Source organism: Oncorhynchus mykiss, chromosome 3 (assembly GCF_013265735.2).
Source record: "Oncorhynchus mykiss isolate Arlee chromosome 3, USDA_OmykA_1.1, whole genome shotgun sequence".
Taxonomy (NCBI): Eukaryota; Metazoa; Chordata; class Actinopteri; order Salmoniformes; family Salmonidae; genus Oncorhynchus; species Oncorhynchus mykiss.
In genome coordinates this window covers 54,397,611-54,419,078 of record NC_048567.1, presented here as the reverse complement: position 1 = coordinate 54,419,078, position 21,468 = coordinate 54,397,611, and the positions used below count along the sequence as shown (strand labels likewise).

The following is a 21,468-nucleotide window of genomic DNA, read 5'->3' as shown; positions in this document are numbered from 1 at the left end:
TAAACAAGTCAACATTCACAAGGCCGCAGGGCCAGGCGGATTACCAGGACGTGTACTCCGAGCATGCGCTGACCAACTGGCAAGTGTAGCCATGAAGTGCTTTAAAAGGCTGGTCATGGCTCACATCAACACCATTATCCCAGAAACTCTATACCCAATCCAATTTGCATACCGCCCCAACAGATCCACAGATGATTCAATCTCTATTGCACTCCACACTGCCCTTTCCCACCTGGACAAAAGGAAAATCTAAGTGAGAATGCTATTCATTGACTGTAGCTCAGCGTTCAACACCATAGTGCCCTCAAAGATCATCGCTAAGCTAAGGACCCTGGGACTAAACACCTCACTCTGCAACTGGATCCTGGACTTCCTGATGGGCCGACCCCAGGTGGAAAGGGTAGGTAAGAACACATCTGCCACGTTGATCCTGAACACGAGGGCCCCTCAGGAGTGCGTGCTCAGTCCCCTCCTGTACTCCCTGTTCACCCGTGACTGCATGGCCAAGCACTACTCCAACACCATCATTAAGTTTGGCGATGGCACAACAGTGGTAGGCCTGATCTTCGACAACGATGAGACAGCCAATAGAGAGGAGGTCAGAGACCTGGCAGTGTGGTGCCAGGATAACAACCTCTCCATCAACATGAGGAAGACAAATGAGATGATCGTGGACTACAGGAAAAGGAGAGCCGAGCATGCCCCCATTCCCATCGACGGGCCTGTAGTGGAGCAGGTTGAAAGCTTTAAGTTCTTTGGTGTCCACATCACCAACAAACTATCATTGTCCAAACACACTTAGACAGTCGTGAATAGGGCACGACAACGCCTATTTGGCATGGGTCCTCAGATCCTCCAAAAGTTATACAGCTGCACCATCAAGAGCATTCTGACTGGTTGCATCACCGCCTGGTATGGTAACTTCTCGGCCTCCGGCTGCAAGGCACTACAACGGATAGTGCGTACAGCCCAGTACATTACTGGGGCCAAGCTTCTTGCTATCCAGGACCTCTACACCAGGCGGTGTCAGAGGAAGGCCCTAAAATGGCCAAAGACTGCAGCCACACTAGTCGTAGACTGTTCACTCTGCTGACACATGGCAAGCGGTACCGGAGCACCTAGTCTAGTGCCAGGCTCTTAACAGCTTCTACCTCCAAGCCATAAGACTCCTGGAACAGCTAATCAAATGGCTACCTGGACTATTTGTATGCATAGTCACTTTACCTCTACCTACATGTACATATTACCTCAATTACCTCGACTAAACTGTGCCCCTGCACATTGACTCTGTACCGGTACCCCTTGTATATGGCCTTGTAACTGTTATTTTATTGTTGCTCTTTAATTATTTGTTATTTTTCTATTTTATTTTTTCTTTATTTATTTTTTACTTCAGATTATTTTAGTAAATACTTTCTTAACACTTATTTGTCTTAACAAGGAACCGCCCCTTTTTTTAAAATGTTCACCTAAAATGACATACCCAAATCTAGCTGCCTGTAGCTCAGGCCCTGAAGCAAGGATATGCATATTCTTGGTACCATTTGAAAGGAAATGACTTTGAAGTTTGTGGAAATGTGAAAGGAATGTAGGAGAATATAACACAATAGATCTGGTAAAAGATAAAGCCAACCGTTCTTTTGTATTTTTTTTGTACCATCATCTTTGAGAAATGCAAGAGAAAGGCCATAATATATTATTCCAGCTCAAGTGCAATTTAGATTTTGGCCACTAGATGACAGCAGTGTATGTGCAAAGTTTTAGACTGATCCATTGAACCATTGCATTTCTGTTCAAAATGTTGTATCAAGACTGCTCAAATGTTCCTAATTTGTTTATTAATAACTTAAAATTAAAACGGCATTGTTGGTTAAGGGCTTGTAAGCATTTCAACACCTGTTGTATACGGCGAATGTGAAAAATAACATTTGATTTGTGCCTTTCACCCTGCTCTCTTGTGTTTGTTCTACAGCAGTGTTGGTAATGCTAACATAATACAACATTAACATGCCATCACTATCAAGGTCAACTCTGGTGTAGGGTGTAGGGGGGTGGATGGGCATGCACACACGCACACGCACACACGCCGCTAAACAGAACAAAATGATGTCTTAATTATGTCTGCAGAAAAACAGGAATGAACGTGTCTGTGAGCTCACGAAACTATAAGCAGAGACTCAATCTGTCGGTTTGAAACTGAGAGGCATTGACGGGGGTCATTTCTCCCTGCGTACATCAGAACACACACCAAGGGGGTCTTCGTTGCCCTGAAAACATACACAAATACTGCTTGAAACTGGTTTATTTCCTTACCCAGTGTGGGTTTATCTCCCCCACTAAGCCAGAACCTGACTCTAGATTTAACTAAAATAAAACATTTAAAAGGGCCTGCCAAGATGTGATATGGACAGTGAAAGGTTACTGTAGCCCTTACTGCATCTGGATCAGGAGACTGCTCCCCATCGTTCCCATGGTGAACACTGGGTGGTCTGACTTGCCTTACTACAGACAATGGTACTGTTCTGGTGTGCATGTCCAAGATAAGCAACTGAACTGGGGATGTTGCTTAGCTGTTCCATTTGAGATACTCTCTAAGCTGCATATCCCCAGAGCACTGTGTCAGTGCAGACATTCACAAATAATTAGGAAAAACAAACACCTTTAGAGATAATTCCCCTCGTGAGAAATCAACATTTCCAGCCACAATGATGGAGGGATGTTGAGAATGAAAGATAGAGGAAGAGGAAGAGAAATAGTGAAGAGTCATTTTTATGTAAGTACACAGACTGTCCCTCCCTGTGGCAGGGTGGAGGGGGACAGGTGACTGTTCTGTCGATGACAGGAAAGGGCTGAGTGTCCTGGCACTGTTCTGACAGCTGGGACACCAGTGTCACCTTCCACAAGCCTCCGATTGACAAATCCAGACTAACATTACAGCCAAAGAGGAAAAACAAAACCCCAGCAATGGGGGCAGACAAACAGGCAACAAACACCCTGTCAACCCAGCATTCCTGGTTCCTGGTGGGAGGACATTAGACTGGACTGATGACCATCGTAGTGGTGTATACTAGCATACTATGTGGTACCCAGGTAAATAGAAATAGGGTGCCATTTGGGACTCAGCACCAGTCTACATTTAAGATGCTACTCCTAGAGTTAAGAGCCTGTGGGACTGGCTGGGCCTGTTACATTTGGATTAATATCACCAGCATATTTAAATATTCAAAAAGTATTGCCAGGCCAAAGGTTTGTGCACACAGTGATTAAATAAACGTTACATATCTCTATTACCTCCCGACCAGTTGAGGAGTGACTGTAATGTTAATGACATGGAGGTGCTACATTACATAGAATGCTATACAGATGTAAGATTTTAATTTGAGCCAGTTTGCTACAGCAGGAAGATAATCCTGCAGCAACAGGAAATGTGAATTATTATGGAGATTATAATTAATGAACATTTTTGTTGGGGTTTATACATTTTTCGTAAGGGAAAATCAAATCTAAAATTTCAGAGTGGAAATTGCAAACTTCAGAAGCCTTTTAAAAACTAAAATACACTACAAGTTTGACATTTCCTGCATTGCAGGAAAATTCTTCTGCAACAGGGTGATCAAGTGAAGATCCTACATCTGTAGAATATGAGAATACTTCATAGGTGCTATATAGAATACTACTAAGAGACTACATTAGTGCTCCATAGGATACTCACTCCACTGTATCCTCCCAGCTGCACCAGTGATGCTGGTCAAGTTCCTCCATGTCCAGTCTGAATTTCCCCAGGCAGAACTCCTCAATGGCATACTCATAGGTCCCGCCACAAGCCATCACCGACACAGACTGGCATGCTGGGGAGTAGAGAGAGAACAGAGGGTCAGAACAGAGATGTACTGTAGACCAACACAGCATAACCCACTGAGAGAACAGAGAGAGAGAGAGAGAGAGAGAAGACAGGGTTAGAACAGAGATGTACTGTAGACCAACACAGCATAACCCACTGAGAGAACAGAGAGAGAGAGAGAGAGAGAAGACAGGGTTAGAACAGAGATGTACTGTAGACCAACACAGCATAACCCACTGAGAGAACAGAGAGAGAGAGAGAGAGAGAAGACAGGGTTAGAACAGAGATGTACTGTAGACCAACACAGCATAACCCACTGAGAGAACAGAGAGAGAGAGAGAGAGGACAGAGGGTCAGAACAGAGATGTACTGTAGAACAACACAGCATAACCCACTGAGGGAACAGAGAGAGAGAGAGAGAGAGAGAGAGAGAGGACAGAGGGTCAGAACAGAGATGTACTGTAGAACAACACAGCATAACCCACTGAGGGAACAGAGAGCGAGAGCGAGAGAGAGAGAGAGAGAGAGAGAGAGAGAGAGGACAGAGGGTCAGAACAGAGATGTACTGTAGACCAACACAGCATAACCCACTGAGGGAACAGAGAGAGAGGGAGAGAGAGAGAGAGAGAGAGAGAGAGAGAGAGAGAGAGAGAGAGAGAGAGAGAGAGAGAGAGATACAGAGAGAGAGAGAGAGGACAGAGGGTCAGAACAGAGATGTACTGTAGACCAACACAGCACAACCCACTGAGAGAACAGAAAGAGAGAGAGAGAGGACAGAGGGTCAGAACAGATGTACTGTAGATCAACACAGCATAACCCACTGAGAGAACAGAGAGAGAGAGAGAGGACAGAGGGTTAGAACAGAGATGTAGTGTAGAGAGTCAGATAAATGTATTGTTTTTTATTATCTTTAACTACATGGTAGTCTCACGCCATAGACTTCCAACTCAATAGCCTGGGGATGATCACATGGTACGGGTCTGAGCCAGTGTAACTCTCATTCACAGATGTTTCACATTGATGAGCAGAGGTATGGGGATCTATCAGTTCTATATTAAGTAGAGGATACTGCTTAACATTTTATCTCTGAGATCCAACAGAGCTCTGGAAAGATCTCACCTGACAGTGCTGACAGGGTAAAACCTCATACCTGGAGTTCCTGTAGAAAATTCTCTGGCTTTGAGAAGCTTTCTAAGTGCTGTCTACACTACACCATGTGGTAGCAGTTTCTCACTGTTTGACAAGGCTGACTGGACTGGGAGATTGCTTTAAACTGTTAAAAGGGCACAAACACGCTCTCAACTCCAAGGAGCAGAGCATCACAGAGCATCACTGCCCCAGGGCTCAGAGCTGAGAAAAGCACTCCGTGTTAGAGATATCAAATCAGATCAAATGTATTTGTCACATGCGCCCGAATACAACAGTGCTGTGAAATGTGAAATGCTTACTTACAAGCCGTTAACCAACAATGCAGTTCAAGAAATAGAGTTAATAAAATATTTGCTAAATAAACTAAAGTGAAAAATTAAATTGAATTGATTGATTGTTCAGCAGTCTTAAGGCTTGGCGGTAGAAGCTGTTAAGGAGCCTTTTGGTCCTAGACTTGGAGCTACTGTACCGCTTGCCAAGCGGTAGCTCAGAGAACAGTCTATGACTAGGGTGGCTGGAGTCTTTTTTAAAATTTTTTTTTTTTTTTTTAACTCTGTTTATTAAGTTTTACACACACACACACACACACACACACACACACACACACAAGACAAAGCAATATAAATAATATACTCAACTAGAAAAAAAATACAAATAAAAATACAAATAAAATAATAGCTTTAAATATACCATACTTTAGACAAGTTAAACACACCAGGCAGAAGGCTACAGAGGTTAAAGGGCAATCTATAGTACAGGGACAGAGCAAACACCTCACCATTGTTCCTGTAAACAGTCAAGGGATAAGGGTGGAGAAATGAAACCACTCACAGAGAGTCATGGCCACAGACCGACCATCCACTGGACCAAAAAAAAAAGTTTACAATGCTTTAAAATAAAAAAATAAAATGATTATTCATGTAGGTGTGAACAAAATGTAAAAATAACTGGGAAAAACAAGCTCACACTTCAGTCTCTGCCTGGGCAAGATGAACAAGGCATCTGCGGATCACAATCAGTAAGCACATGGACCTTAATGCCCCCCCCCAGCAAAAACACAGAGAGAAGCTCCTCCAACCCTTAAGTCACAGACTTATTTTAGTATTAATTGGAATGCCATCAGAGGATGGACTGTTTAAAGTAAGACCGGAATGGAGCCCAAGCCTCATCAAACAGTTTGGGGTTCCCACGTGAATTGAATTGAATTTTTTCTAGTTTCAGAGAGCACAACACATCCCTCACCCAATATTTATAAGATGGGGGAGCTGCCATCTTCCAGTTCTGTAGTATTAGCCGTCTAGCTAAAAGAGTTGTATAAGCAACAGTGTACGACTGGATTCTTGATAGGGGGGTACCTATGGGCAGTACTCCAAAAAGGGCTGTAAGGGGAGACGGATCTATAACAGTGTCATATACAGTGCCTTGCGAAAGTATTCGGCCCCCTTGAGCTTTGCGACCTTTTGCCACATTTCAGGCTTCAAACATAAAGATATAAAACTGTATTTTTTTGTGAAGAATCAACAACAAGTGGGACACAATCATGAAGTGGAACGACATTTATTGGATATTTCAAACTTTTTTAACAAATCAAAAACTGAAAAATTGGGCGTGCAAAATTATTCAGCCCCCTTAAGTTAATACTTTGTAACGCCACCTTTTGCTGCGATTACAGCTGTAAGTCGCTTGGGGTATGTCTCTATCAGTTTTGCACATCGAAAGACTGACATTTTTTCCCATTCCTCCTTGCAAAAAAGCTCGAGCTCAGTGAGGTTGGATGGAGAGCATTTGTGAACAGCAGTTTTCAGTTCTTTCCACAGATTCTCGATTGGATTCAGGTCTGGACTCTGACTTGGCCATTCTAACACCTGGATATGTTTATTTTTGAACCATTCCATTGTAGATTTTGCTTTATGTTTTGGATCACTGTCTTGTTGGAAGACAAATCTCCGTCCCAGTCTCAGGTCTTTTGCAGACTCCATCAGGTTTTCTTCCAGAATGGTCCTGTTTTTGGCTCCATCCATCTTCCCATCAATTTTAACCATCTTCCCTGTCCCTACTGAAGAAAAGCAGGCCCAAACCATGATGCTGCCACCACCATGTTTGACAGTGGGGATGGTGTGTTCAGGGTGATGAGCTGTGTTGCTTTTACGCCAAACATAACGTTTTGCATTGTTGCCAAAAAGTTCAATTTTGGTTTCATCTGACCAGAGCACCTTCTTCCACATGTTTGGTGTGTCTCCCAGGTGGCTTGTGGCAAACTTTAAACAACACTTTTTATGGATATCTTTAAGAAATGGCTTTCTTCTTGCCACTCTTCCATAAAGGCCAGATTTGTGCAATATACGACTGATTGTTGTCGTATGGACAGAGTCTCCCACCTCAGCTGTAGATCTCTGCAGTTCATCCAGAGTGATCATGGGCCTCTTGGCTGCATCTCTGATCAGTCTTCTCCTTGTATGAGCTGAAAGTTTAGAGGGACGGCCAGGTCTTGGTAGATTTGCAGTGGTCTGATACTCCTTCCATTTCAATATTAATCGCTTGCAGTGCTCCTTGGGATGTTTAAAGCTTGGGAAATCTTTTTGTATCCAAATCCGGCTTTAAACTTCTTCACAACAGTATCTCGGACCTGCCTGGTGTGTTCCTTGTTCTTTATGATGCTCTCTGCGCTTTTAACGGACCTCTGAGACTATCACAGTGCAGGTGCATTTATACGGAGACTTGATTACACACAGGTGGATTGTATTTATCATCATTGGTCATTTAGGTCAACATTGGATCATTCAGAGATCCTCACTGAACTTCTGGAGAGAGTTTGCTGCACTGAAAGTAAAGGGGCTGAATAATTTTGCACGTCCAATTTTTCAGTTTTTGATTTGTTAAAAAAGTTTGAAATATCCAATAAATGTCGTTCCACTTCATGATTGTGTGCCACTTGTTTTTGATTCTTCACAAAAAAATACAGTTTTATATCTTTATGTTTGAAGCCTGAAATGTGGCAAAAGGTCGCAAAGTTCAAGGGGGCCGAATACTTTCGCAAGGCACTGTATATCAGAGAAACATTTAAATATTAATTCCCAGAAACCTGACAGTTTATGACAGCCCCAAAACATATGCAACAGTGTGGCTGGTTCCACTTTACATCTGACACAGGTAGGATCAAAATCAGAGAATATTCTCCCAAGTTTGGCCCCCGACCAGTGGATATGGTGAACCACCTTGAATTGAATGAGGCTGTGTCTAGTGCTAAAAGAGGACGAGTGCACCTTGTGCAGCACAGATTCCCAGGTGTCTTCCCCAAGTTGCTCCCCCAAATCCTTTTCCCATCGAGTCTTTAAAGGCACCAAAGAAGGGTTCTGTAAGTCATGAATGATTGCATATACATCTGAAATTGCGCCCCTAGGAAGCTTGTTCAGCTCCAAGATGCTCTCTATAGCTGTATTCGCAGGCCTATTGGGAAATCCAGGTGTGTTAGCCCTGACAAGGTTTCTAGTCTGGAGATAGCGGAAAAAGTGGGATTGGGGGAGATTGAACTTTTCCTGCAGCTGAGAAAAAGAGGCAAATGTATCATCAAAGAATAATTGGGCTAGCGAGGAGAGGCCTAGTGAGTGCCAAATGCCAAAAGCCCCATCATTCAAAGATGGAGGAAATAAAATGTTCTGATTGATTGGGCCTGATAGAGAAAAGCCTCGGAGGCTAAAGGCTAAACGGAACTGATTCCAAATTTTAAGAGACTGCTTTACAATTGGGTTGACACACCTTTTGCCTAGGGACACTGGGAGAGACGAGCACAGCACAGAGGAAAGTGCTGCAGGTTTACACGATTCAGACTCCATCTGGACCCAGAGTGGTCTAGGGCCAGTAGGATCAGTCTGCAGCCAGTACAGAACGGCTCTGAAATTTGCAGCCCAGTAGTATGTCTGAAAATTTGGTAGAGCTAAACCCCCCAATGACCTAGGCTTCTGTAAATGTTTTCTACCAATCCGTGGTACCTTGCCATCCCAAATAAAATGCATGAATGTTTGATCCAGTGAAATAAAAAAAGATTTTGGAATAAAAATGGGTAAACATTGAAATAAATATAAAAATTTGGGCAACACATTCATTTTAATGACATTAATCCTTCCGATAAGAGAAAGGGGTAGCGAATTCCAAAAAGCAAAAGATTGAAACAATCTGTCTGCTAGAGCAACAAAGTTTTCCTGAAACAAATTTGAATATTTCCTTGTCACTTTTACTCCCAAGTAAGTGAATTGATCCCGGACAATCCTAAACTGAGAACTTGTAAAAGAGCACTTTAAAGCAGCCTTGTTTACCGGAAAAAGCTCACTCTTGCCTAGATTCAGCTTGTACCCTGAGATTGATCCAAACTTTTTAAGAACAGATAGGGCACGTGTCAATGAGGTATCGGGGTTGAAGATAAACAAAAGGAGGTCGTCAGCATATAGTGAGACTTTCTGCTCCCAGCCCGCCCTGATTATGCCTTGAATGGCATCATTAGAGCGTAGTGCAATGGCGAGAGGCTCGATTGCCAAAGCAAACAACAAGGGGGGGAGTGGGCAACCCTGTCTGGATCCGCGGTGCAAGGGAAAATAGTCAGAGGACAAGTTATTAGTCCGTACCGAAGCCATGGGGGAAAAATAAAGAATCTTTATCCACGCAATGAATTTGGGGCCAAAGCCAAATCTATAAAGGGCAGCTGTTAGGTAATCCCACTCAACGCGGTCAAACGCTTTTTCGGCATCAAGTGAGACCACCACCTCCGGGTCCTCCAACGCTGGGGAGTACAGTATATTCATAAGGCGCCTAATATTGAAAAATAAATGCCTATTTCTCACAAAGCCAGTCTGGTCAGAGTGTATTACTTGGTGCAGCAAGCCTTCCATACGGATGGCTAAAAGCTTAGCTAGGATTTTGTAATCACAGTTTAAAAGCGAGATTGGGCGATAGGATCCACATTCCAGGGGGTCTTTGTTTTTCTTTAGTAGTAATGAAATTGAAGCCTGATAACGACTAGGCGGTAGCTTTGAAGTATTGAGGCACTCTGCAAATAGTCGAGACAAGAATGGGCAAAGCAGACCAGAAAACGTCCTGTAAAATTCGGTTGGAAAACCGTCCGGACCCGGTGATTTACCACTTTTCATTGCGGACACTGCTGTTGCAATCTCCTCAAGCGTAAATTCTTCTTCTAGACAGTCATGGGAGTCTGTATCAATTGAAGGCATATTCAAGCCATTAAAGAAGGAGTCAATCAGCAAGGGGTCTTGAGGGGATTCAGAGGTGTATAGCGCAGAGTAAAATTGTTTAAATTGATCATTGATCTCTTTATGTATAACTGTGGTGGCACCAGACGGGGTCCTTATTTGTGGGATTAAACATGAGGCCTCAGATTTACAGATCTGATGCGCAAGGAGTTTACTAGCCTTGTCGCCTTGTTCATAGACTTTGTATCGAGCTCGCAAGAGTAACTGTTCAGCTTGCCTGGTAGAAAGCTCATCAAATTCAGATTGGAGTAGTTGGCGCTCTTTATGCAGATCAGAGGAAGGATCCGTAGCATACTTCTCATCCAATGTGGCTATGAACTCGCTCAGGTCCCGAAGTCGCTGGGAGCGAACTCTGTTTTGGTTGGCTGTATAAGAAATAATATGGCCACGTAGGTATGCTTTGAGAGACTCCCATATGGTAGAGCAGGACATACCTGGTGTTGAATTAGTTTCTAGGAATAAGGTGATTTCAGAAGAAATGAAATTGACAAACTCCTTATCTGAGAGTAAAATGGGGTTGAGACGCCATTGATAACACATAGGAGGTCACTGGGAAACTCTAGTTCAAGCACTAATGTTGAATGGTCAGAGATAACAATACTCTCGTAAGTACACTGCCGAAGGTTAGGCAGAAGTTTTTTGTCCAAAAATAATTAATCAATCCGGGAGTATGTTTGATGAACATGAGCATAAAAGGAATACTGTCTATCTGTAGGATGTAGGAAACGCCAGGCATCAAACATAGCATATTTCTGAAGAAAGGATTGAATAAGTAGGGCACATTTAGATGGGCCTGTATTTGTTTGTGAGGACTTGTCAAGAACTGGGGACATTTTACAGTTGAAATCCCCCCCTAAAATCAACAAATGATAATCTAAATTGGGAATAGAAAGGAAGAAATGAAACTGGTGTCATCCCAATTGGGAGCATAAACACTAGCCAAAACAAGAGGGGTAGAAAACAGTTCACCGGTTACTATGACGTATCGTCCCTTAGGATCAGCAATAACCTCAGAAGCTACAAAGGGAGTAGCTTTATCAACCAGAATAGCAGCACCTCTTGATTTACTATGAAAGTTTGAGTGAAACACTTGACCAACCCAGTCCTTACGCATCCTAAAATGCTCACCAGTCCTCAAGTTAGTCTCTTGTAGAAATGCAATATTTGCATTCAAACCCTTTAAGTGTGTCAACACCCTCTTACGCTTCACCGGGTTGTTAACCCCTTTGGTGTTCCAAGAAAATGTACTTGATCGCATTATTTCGGCCCCTCTGGGCATTCCCGTTATTCAACCCTGTCATCAGAGCATAGAATGGAAAAGCAATGAGTGCCCAAAACCCCCAGAATAACTTGTCTCAGAGTAATAATGTACGGTGGTAAATGTTTGGAAAAAGTACAGAAAAAAAAACTGAAAAAAAAACTAAAAAGACAGGATGACAACATTAGAACTGAACAATTCAACCTGCCCCCCCACCACCTCCCCCCATCCCAGACAATACCTCCCCAAACGAGGTACAAGCCTAAATATAACATGTTCTCTTCGCACAGTATGTCTGTGAGAGTGCGGTCTTAAACCTAAACCCACAGTCCCGCTCTTTAAAGTCGTGTTTTGTTAGTGGATCAAGCAGCAAAAAGAAAGATTTGTATGTATTTTTTCAAATAAAAAAAGGCGAATCCCTTGTGCAAACGGAATGACAAAAGCACCACTTGTAGATGTATATAATTGTATTCCCAGTCTTATAACAGGCATTGAGAGAGAAAATAAATAAAATGTATAAAGGCTCTCAGCCAAAAATCTAATTTGAAGTAAGGAAATCGTAGTAAGACAATCAAAAATAATAGTAATTATAATAGTAGTCTAGTTGACGCTGAGACAGCTTACAACCAATACCAAAAAACTAAGTGTGCTGGGCATAAATGACGCTCAAAACTTTTAAAATTAAAGTGAGGCCCCAAAAACCGTGTAGCCTCGGGAGACATTTACTGTTTACTGGGTCAATGCAAACGGATGCAGTAAACAAATAACCAAAAATATTTTGAGTCACTGAGACAATGTGTAAACAAACTAAATAGGTGAGTGAGATAAGGCACGCACACTAGATGATCAAAACATTAGATCACATCAAATAAGCCTGAATAGTTTCGCCAACTATACAAGACTAGCCTGTTATATCTAAACATAATTGTACCACAAGTGGGTTACTTACTATCCACAGTTCGCAATCAACAGTTGCTGAACTGTGAGCATATTCAAGACTTCTTGATGTGACGTTGAATGTGAGCCATAGCCTCATCCGGAGATTCAAATGTGTAGTCTTTACCCTCATGAGATATCCATAAACGGGCTGGGAATCGCAGTCCATACTTCACACTTGGATGGTCCCGAAGTACTTGTTTGGCCTGTCCGAAAGCTGCGCGCTGCCTGGAAACAGTGGGGGAGTAGTCCTCGTAGATGGAGAAGCTCTGTCCTTGAAAGCTCAGAGTGGTATTGCGGGCTCGTCGGAGGATCTCCATCTTCTCATGAAAAAAGTGCACTTGAAGAATTATGTCACGGGGCCTCTCCCCATCCCGGGGCTTTGAGCGCAGCGACCGGTGGGCTCGATCAATCAGGGGCTTTTCATCTAAGGCAAGAACATCCTTCAGCAGCCCTGAAACGAAATCCGTGGCGCAATGCATTTCCGCGGACTCTGGGACCGATACAAGTCTCAGATTATTGCAGCGAGAGAATCCCTCAACTCACACAGCTCTCCTTCAACTTTTTCAAATCCGCAGCTAGGCGTTTAACTTCAGCCTCCAGGGATGTAGTTAAATCGGAGACATTAGTAGCGGAGGTCTCCAGTGCTGCAATCGTTGTAGTGTGTGACGCAGTTGTTGTTTTGAGTAATGTGATTGCTGGCACAGTCTCGTTCCGCAGGATGGTTAAATCTGCTTTTAAAGTATCAGAAACCTCCTGTATTCTGGCCTCAATCGTAGCAACCACCTGTGTTTTAATTTCAACTATCTCAGAGCGTAGTAGTTTGATGGCCTCGAGAATGTTCATTTCAGCGCAGCCAGGCCAAGCCGCGCCCCCGGGTAAAGTGTGCGTCCCCGGGCCCTCAGACTCAGGAGAAGGCGGTGATGAGAGCGGGTCTTGTAGGCCGGGTTTTCTCAAAGTCATGCTTTTGGCCTTATGTTTGGTCGACATGCTGACATTCGGAAGCAAAGTAGTCTTGGTTTTTACGGAAAGGGATCACCAAATTAATATTTGAAAATAAATACGGTTCTGCTGCAGAATTCACATAAACTTTAAGAATACCACGGGAGCAAACGGAAAACACGTCCGTCGCACATGGCGTCCCCTACCATCTGGAGTCTGGAGTCTGGTGGCTGGAGTCTTTGACAATTTTTTGGCCTTCCTCTGACACAGCCTGGTCTTGGATGGGAGGAAACTTGGCCCCAGTGATGTACTGTGCCGTACGCACTACCCTCTGTAGCGCCTTACGGTCGGAAGCTGAGCAGTTTCCATTGCAGGAGGTGATGCAACCGGTCAGGATGCTCTCGATGGTGCAGCTGTAGAACTTTTGGAGGATCTGAGGACCCATGCCAAATCTTTCAGTCTTCTGAGGGGGAAAAGGTGTTGTTTTGCCCTCTTCAAAACTGTCTTGGCATGTTTGGACCATGATAGTTTGTTGGTGATGTGGAAATCAAGGAACTTGAAACTCTCGACCCGCTCCACTACTGCCCAAAGTTAATGGGGTCCTGTTCGGCCCTCCTTTTCCTGTAATCCACGGTCATCTCCTTTGTCTTGCTCACATTGAAGGAGAGGTTGTTGTCCTGGCACTACACAGCCAGGTCTCTGACCTCCTCCCTATATGCGGTCTCATCGTTGTCGGTTGTGCCGTCAGCAAACTTAATGATGGTGTTGGAGTCATTCTTGGACTCGCAGTTGTGGATGACAGGGAGTACAGGAGGGGAGTAAGGTAGGGGAGGAATTTACAAATTGGCCAGTTCAGGGTTAGCCCAAACTGAACTTCTGAGAGGAGTAGAAACAAAGGGAGGAATCATAGGGCAAAAAGATGGCTTTTGGCTAAAAATATTAATTAGGTCTCCCATTTACTCCTTCATGACACACTGGCCAGTTCACAGAAGACTTTGTCTCTCGCTCTCTCCCTTAGGTTAATGCCAAGAGTGTGCAAGGCTGTCATCAAGGCAAAAGGTGGCTACTTTGAAGAATCTCAAATATTACATTTGTTTAATACTTTTTTGGTTACTACATGATTCCATTTGTGTTATTTGATAGTTTTGATGTCTTCACTATTATTCTACAATGTAGAAATTAGTACAAATAAAGAAAAACCCTTGAATGAGTAGGTGTGTCCAAACTGTAAGTAAAATTCAGAATGGAAACGCCTTTATGAGCAAATATTGATATAATAACCATCATATCAAAGTAAACTTGGAGTCCCACGATGATATGCTGTGCGGTCCTCCCACTATGACTCGGGAAACCATGCAGTTTATTAGGCTACAGATGAAATCATTTATGATGAACTTCACAGGGTGGTGAAAGTGCACGGTTATCTTGAAGCTCTTTTCCAATAAATATTGAGGGTCTGATTCTGGTGACATGCTGATCAATATTTGACTGCCGTTTGACAAATAAAAAATATTTTTACTCTTATGGATAATTATCTCATCATGTAGACTAGCCTACCCGTACTGTATCTGCGAGCTGTTGGCTAGAGCGCAGGTACCAAGACCAGAGTAGACACATTTGCTATTTAACACAAAATGCGATGGAAACGCATTGAACTTTAGATTTTTATTCAGTACATGACAACTTAAGCGAATAAGTACATTTTGTGTGAACTACACTGCATACAAATTTGTTCCTGTAAATTCCTGCAGCTAATGGTGAAAAGCATTGACAGAAGATGGAGGTACAGAGAGCAGTGTGCGGAGCTGGTATAGCATAGTCTGTACAGAAGAAAGGAATAAGAAAGAAAAATTGAGGGTGAGTAAGAGTGGAGAGAGCGAACAACAGACTTATCTAATTAACTCTGACAGAATGGGATTACCTTTTCAAATGGCTTTTGACGGTTTGACTCGCCAGCCAACTCTATTATCACATCTTTTTTTTCTCTCTCTCCCTCTGTCTTCTTCCTCCCATCTCGCCCTTCTCTCTCTCTCGCTCCCTTCCTTCCTTCCTCCCTCTCTCCATCTCTACCCGTCTCTAGCTACAGGGCTTTCAGAAAGTATTCACACCCCTTGGCTAATTCCACATTTTGTTGTGCTATAGCCGGAATTCAAAATGGATTAAATATATTTTTTTCTCCACCCATCTACACACAATACCCCATAATGACAAAGTGAACTCACTGAATGGATATTCTAGGAAGAACAGTGCTCTACAGATGTAGGATTTTAATTTAAGACAGTTTTCTACAGCAGGAAAATCATTCTGCAGCAACATACAACTTTAATTATTAAGTGGATTATAATTAATGGAATTTTTTTCAGGGTTGATACATTTTTTGTTATGGCAAATAAAGACATTTTAAAGTGGAAATTACAAACTTTAAAAGCCTTTTTAAATCTTGAATTCACTGCAAGTTTGAAAGAACACATCTGTAAGAACACATTGAACATCTGTTTGTGGAAGGCATGGCCATGAGAGAGACAAAAGGTCTTCTTTCTTCACCTCTCACTATTAGGACGAACAGAACGATGTCTCAACATGGATTGCTCTTTTATATAAGAACAGACCCTGCTGGCAGCTAACTTACACTGTAGTGTAGTGTAAGACTCAGAAATCGGTGAATCAGGAGTGTGTTAAATCTGTATCTGGCAACAAATATCAAATCTCATCCATCCTCTTCCTCTGACCGAGACCTTTTGATTTCTTAAAAGCTTATTGCATACTCAAAGGCTTCAGAGTGCCCACCGCATAGAGGCCCTAGAATTGATCAAAAACTATTGAGTGCTACGCTCCTTCCATTTTATCTGTGTTGGTACTTTGCCAAGGGAGGATGCATGCCGACAAAATAAAAATATAAAAACAGGAAAATATTTTTTCTCATAAAAAGATCCAAGCTGAGATTTGTGAGAGTGGCTTGAGGAGAGATTTGAGAAAGAAGAAACGGAGGAGCAACGAAGAAAGAACATCTGATTCACTCATACACAGAATATTAGAGTAGAAGAAAAGTTTTTGGAATAAAACTGATCATAGCCAACATTGTTCATTTCCACTCAGTCTCTTCAAGGAAAATGTCCTGCGCTGTTTTCAATTGGGTGGCAGATAAGCTTCATACGTAAACATTTCATTCACAATCAAACCCTTCTGTGCACAATCAACCCAATCTGTCCCAATCAACCCAATCTGTCCCAATCTGCCTTTACTAATTGATGGAGATGACACGCGTTGTTGAAATACAAACATTTGGTGGAAGTTGGCAAAGCACAAACTTAGATTGTCAAGTGAATTTTGCCTGACTTTCAGCAGCTTGGAAAACATTTACTGTATCACCGGAAAGAAACTCCTGCACTAAGATTAGGGGAAAAGTCAGAGCGCTTAAAACATTTTCTGTGAACATTCCCTGTCCATAAGTAGTTCAACTTCCAATGTCCACAGCTGTGTAGATCAATCAATTAATCAAAAACTTTAAAGCCATCCAGACTTGTGTTAAATGGTATTCAGAATTCCCCTAAAAACACTTTAAAGTTACCAGAACGTCTATCACTCTCAGTCCTTAGGGGGGTTTATAACACTGGCATGATGATAGGGATAGAGTGTAGGCTTAGAGTAAGGTAATATTACCCACAGTAACAACAGCCTGCGCATACTTTATGCAGAAGTTGTCTGACTGTCAGTGTGTCCTGTCTCTTCTACATCACCCTGAGGCTGCCCAGTGATAATAGGACCTGGACATTGCAGTAAGGTGCACAGAGACCCAGGTGCTTAGAATGTGTAACCTGAACCTGAAGAGGAGAGCCCCCTGCATCTCAAATGGCACCCTATTCCCTACATAATGCACTACTTTTGGGCGCTGGTCAAATTGGGATGCATTCCAGCTATAACTCTGTCCTTAATATGACTGGGACTTTAATGAATCCTTGAGGGCAACATAATGTTCCTGGGTCTTTGAATGTGTTGCGCACCAGAGAGTCATTTTCGCCCGCGGTGAGTTTCTCAGACATATTGTGCACTAACACTGGAGAGGAGCTAGGAGAGAGATGTTAAGTCTGGTTCTCTCTCTTCAACCAGTGCCATAAGAGGGTAGTGAAATGACCGAATACAGCTGGGCTGGCCAATCAGTGCAGATGGATGACTCTTTTTACTGCACTGATAAAGCCGTAGAACGTTTTCAGTAGTGCATTACCCTTACGGAAAAAAACATGATTTTTAACATATATTAAGTGTTCCAAAAATACATGTTTTCATGTGATCACATGATCTTATGTGAAGTTAATGTGATATGTGTCAACATCTTAAGCAACATGTGATGACATGAGACTACACGTGAAAATATGATCATGTGTGAAGTGTTCCTGAAACACGTTTTCACATGATTTCACATTACATTTCCAGAGGTGGGACCAAGTCACTATTTTAAGAGTCAAAAGTTGAGTCCCAAGTAAAACGGGTTGAGTCTCAAGTCAAGTCCAAATTGTGCATTCTAAGAGCAAGTCAAGTTTTTTTTAAATCTAGACATGCAAAGACTTGTTCAACTGCAAGTCATTTGAATAACAACGCCAACCAAATCAAATCTGTCTAACAAGAGCTAAACCAGGTACATATAAGCACTTGGCCCCTCCCAGGAACATACAATTACCTAATTGGCAATTAAACCAAATAAAAGGGAAAAGGTAATTTGTTGTTACATTGGTACATTCGTCATAGTCAAATCAATTGAAATCTAAATCAAATCAAATATTATTTGTCACATGCGCTGAATAAAACTGGTGCTTTCTCTGATATCGCATGATATAGTGATCCTAGATGGCAGGGAGCTTGGCCCCAATGATGTATTGGGCTGTCTGCACCACCCTCTGTAGCGCTTTGTGGTCAAGGGCGGTGCATTTGGCATACCAGGCGGTGATGCAGCCAGTCAAGATGCTCTCAATGCTGCAGCTATAGAGCTTTTTGAGGATCCGAGGGCCCATGCTGAATCTGTTCAACCTCCTGACAGGTAAGAGGCGCTGCCATGCGCTCTTCATGACTGTGCGGGTGTGTGTGGACCATGTTAAGTCCTCGAGAGCTTCAAGGAACTTGCAGCTCTCGACCCGCTCCACAACAGCCACGTTGATGTGGATGGAGGCATGCTCTTTCCTCTTTCTCCTATAGTCCACGATTAGCTCCTTGTTCTTACTGACGTTGAGGGAGAACAGGAGGGCTTCTTAAAGAAAAACTAACAGGTCTGTGAGAGCCAGAATTATTACTGGTTGGTAGCTGATCAAATACTTATGTCATGCAATAAAATGCAAATTCATTTCTTAAAAATCATACAATGTGATTTTCTGCATTTTTGTTTTAGATTCCGTCTCTCACAGTTGAAGTGTACCTATGATAAAAAATGACAGACCTCTATATGCTTTGTAAGTAGGAAAACCTGCTAAATCGGCAGTGTATCAAATACTTGTTCTCCCCACTGTACACATATAAATACATTGAAATATTACATTTACATAAATATTCAGACCCTTTACTCAGTACTTTGTTGAGGCACTTTTGGCAGCAATTACAGCCCCGAGTCTTCTTGGGTATAAGGCTACAAACTTGGCACATCTGTACTTGGACAATTTCTCCCATTCTTCTCTGCAGATCCTCTCAAGCTCTGTCAGGTTGGATGGGGAACGTTGCTACACAGCTATTTTCAGGTCTCTCCAGAGATGTTTGATCGGGTTCAAGTTCTGGCTCTGTCTAGGTCCCACAAGGACATTGAGTCCCCAAGCCACTCCTGCGTTGTCCTGGCTGTGTGCTTAGGGTTGTTGTCCTGTTGGAAGTTGAACCTTTGCCCCAGTCTGAGGTCTTGAGCGCTATGGAGCAGGTTTACATCAAGGATCTCTCTGTACTTTGCTTCTGTAATCTTTCCCTCGATCCTGACTAGTCTCCCATTCCCTGCCGCTGAAAAACATCCCCACAGCATGATGCTGCCACCACCATGCTTCATCATAGGTATGGTGCCAGGTTTCCTCCAGATGTGATGCTTGGCATTCAGGCCAAAGAGTCCACCTTGGTTTCATCAGACCAGAGAATCTTGTTTCTCCTCGTCTGAAAGTCCTTTAGGTGCCTTTTGGCAAACTCCAAGTGGGCTGTCATGTGCCTTTTACTAAGGAGTGGCTTCCGTCTGGCCACTCTACCATAAAGGCCTGATTGTCCCCCTGGAAGGTTCTCCCATCTCCACAGAGGAACTCTGAAGCTCTGTCAGAGTGACCATCAGGTTCTTGGTAACCTTCCTGACCAAGGCCCTTCTCCCCCGATTACTCAGTTTGGCTGGGTGGCCAGCTCTAGGAAGTCTTGGTGGTTCCAAACTTCTTCCATTTAAGAATGATGGAGGCCACTGTGTTCTTAGGGACCTTCAATACTACAGACTTTTTTGGTACCCTTCCCCAGATCTCTGCCTCGACACAATCCTGTCCCGTAGCTCTATGGACAATTCCTTCGACCTCATGGCTTGGTTTTTGCTCTGACAAGCACTGTCAACTGTGGGACCTTTTATAGACAAATGTGTGCCTTTCTAAAACATGTCCAATCAATTGAATTTACCACAGGTGGACTCCAATCTAATTGTAGAAACATTTCAAGGATAATCAATGGAAACAGGATGCTCCCGAGTTCAATTTTGAGTCTCTTAGCAAAGGGGTTGAATACCTATGTTATGGTATTTCAGTTGTTTAATATAAATTTGCTAACATTTTGAAAAACCTATTTCAGCTTTGTCATTATGGTGTATTATGTGTAGATTAAAGAGGAAAACATTTAATTTAATCCATTTTAGAATAAGGCTGTAACGTAACAAAATGTGGAAAAGGGAAGTGGTCTGAATACTATCCGAATGCACAGTATTGGAAATATTCCCCACTATATCCCATTAAGTACTGCTTTACCTCCAAACAGACAGATGGGTCTGATGGGAACACCACTTCTGACTTAGAATTCATTTTTACATCCTTATATTTTATACAACCAGTCAGAGACTTTGAATAAGAGCAAGAGTAAGAGGGAGAGTCTCTGGCTTGCTTCAAAATAAAAAATTGATCCCTAAAACTCTTACTATTAGTAGGCCAACATCTATTATTCATCAGGACTGCAATGTGTGGGATGCACATGAAATCATGTCTTTTTACCTCTCTCTCTCAGGGCTCTTTAACAGTTACATAAAGCACACAAACAAGCCAGTGAATTTAAAAAAGCGCAGAAAGCATGTACAGTACACAGGGCTGAAATGTACAGTACAGGATATTCACTGTTGCAAAGGGAGACACGCTTCAATCAAATAAAATCAAATTGTATTGGTCACATACACATGGTTAGCAGGATGTTAATGCAAGGGTAGCGAAATGCTTGTGCTTCTAGTTACGACAATATCTAACAAGTAATCTAACAAATTCACAACAACTACCTTATACACACAAATGTAAAAGGGATGAATAAGAATATGTACATATAAGTACAGTATGGATGAGCAACGGCCGTGCGGCATTGGCAAGACGCAGTAGATTGTATAGAATACAGTATATACATATGAGATGAGTAATGTAGGATATGTAAACATTAAAGTGTCGTTATTTAAGGTGACTAGTGATACCTTTATCAAGTCCATTTATTAAAGTGGTCAGAGATTTGAGTCTGTATGTTGACAGCAGCCACTCTATGTTAGTGATGGCTGTTTAACAGTCTGATGGCCTTGAGATAGAAGCTGTTTTTCAGTCTCTCGGTCCCAGCTTTGATTCACCTTTACTGACCACACTACCCTCTGGAGAGCCTTGCAGTTGTGGGTGGTGCAGTTGCCGTACCAGGCAGTGATACAGCGCAACAGGAAGCTCTTGATTGTGCATCTGTAAAAGTTTGTGTGTGTTTTAGGTGACAAGCCAAATTTCTTCAGCCTCCTGAGGTTTAAGAGGCGCTGTTGCGCCTTCACCATGTTGTCTATGTGGGTGGACCATTTCAGTGTGTCTGTGACGTGTACGCTGAGGAACTTAAAACTTTCCACCTTCTCCACTACTGTCCCGTTGATG

At 42.7% G+C, this 21,468-nt stretch overlaps 1 protein-coding gene across 1 annotated transcript in view; it reads right to left on the bottom strand.

The window, feature by feature from the left end:
- Positions 1–21,468, bottom strand: part of LOC110520210 (receptor activity-modifying protein 1) — a 71,433-nt gene that overhangs the window by 18,283 nt on the left and 31,682 nt on the right. The window contains exon 2 of the mRNA XM_021597373.2: positions 3,713–3,848. Coding sequence (XP_021453048.1) covers positions 3,713–3,848 — 136 coding nt within the window. The remainder of the gene's footprint in view (positions 1–3,712; positions 3,849–21,468) is intronic.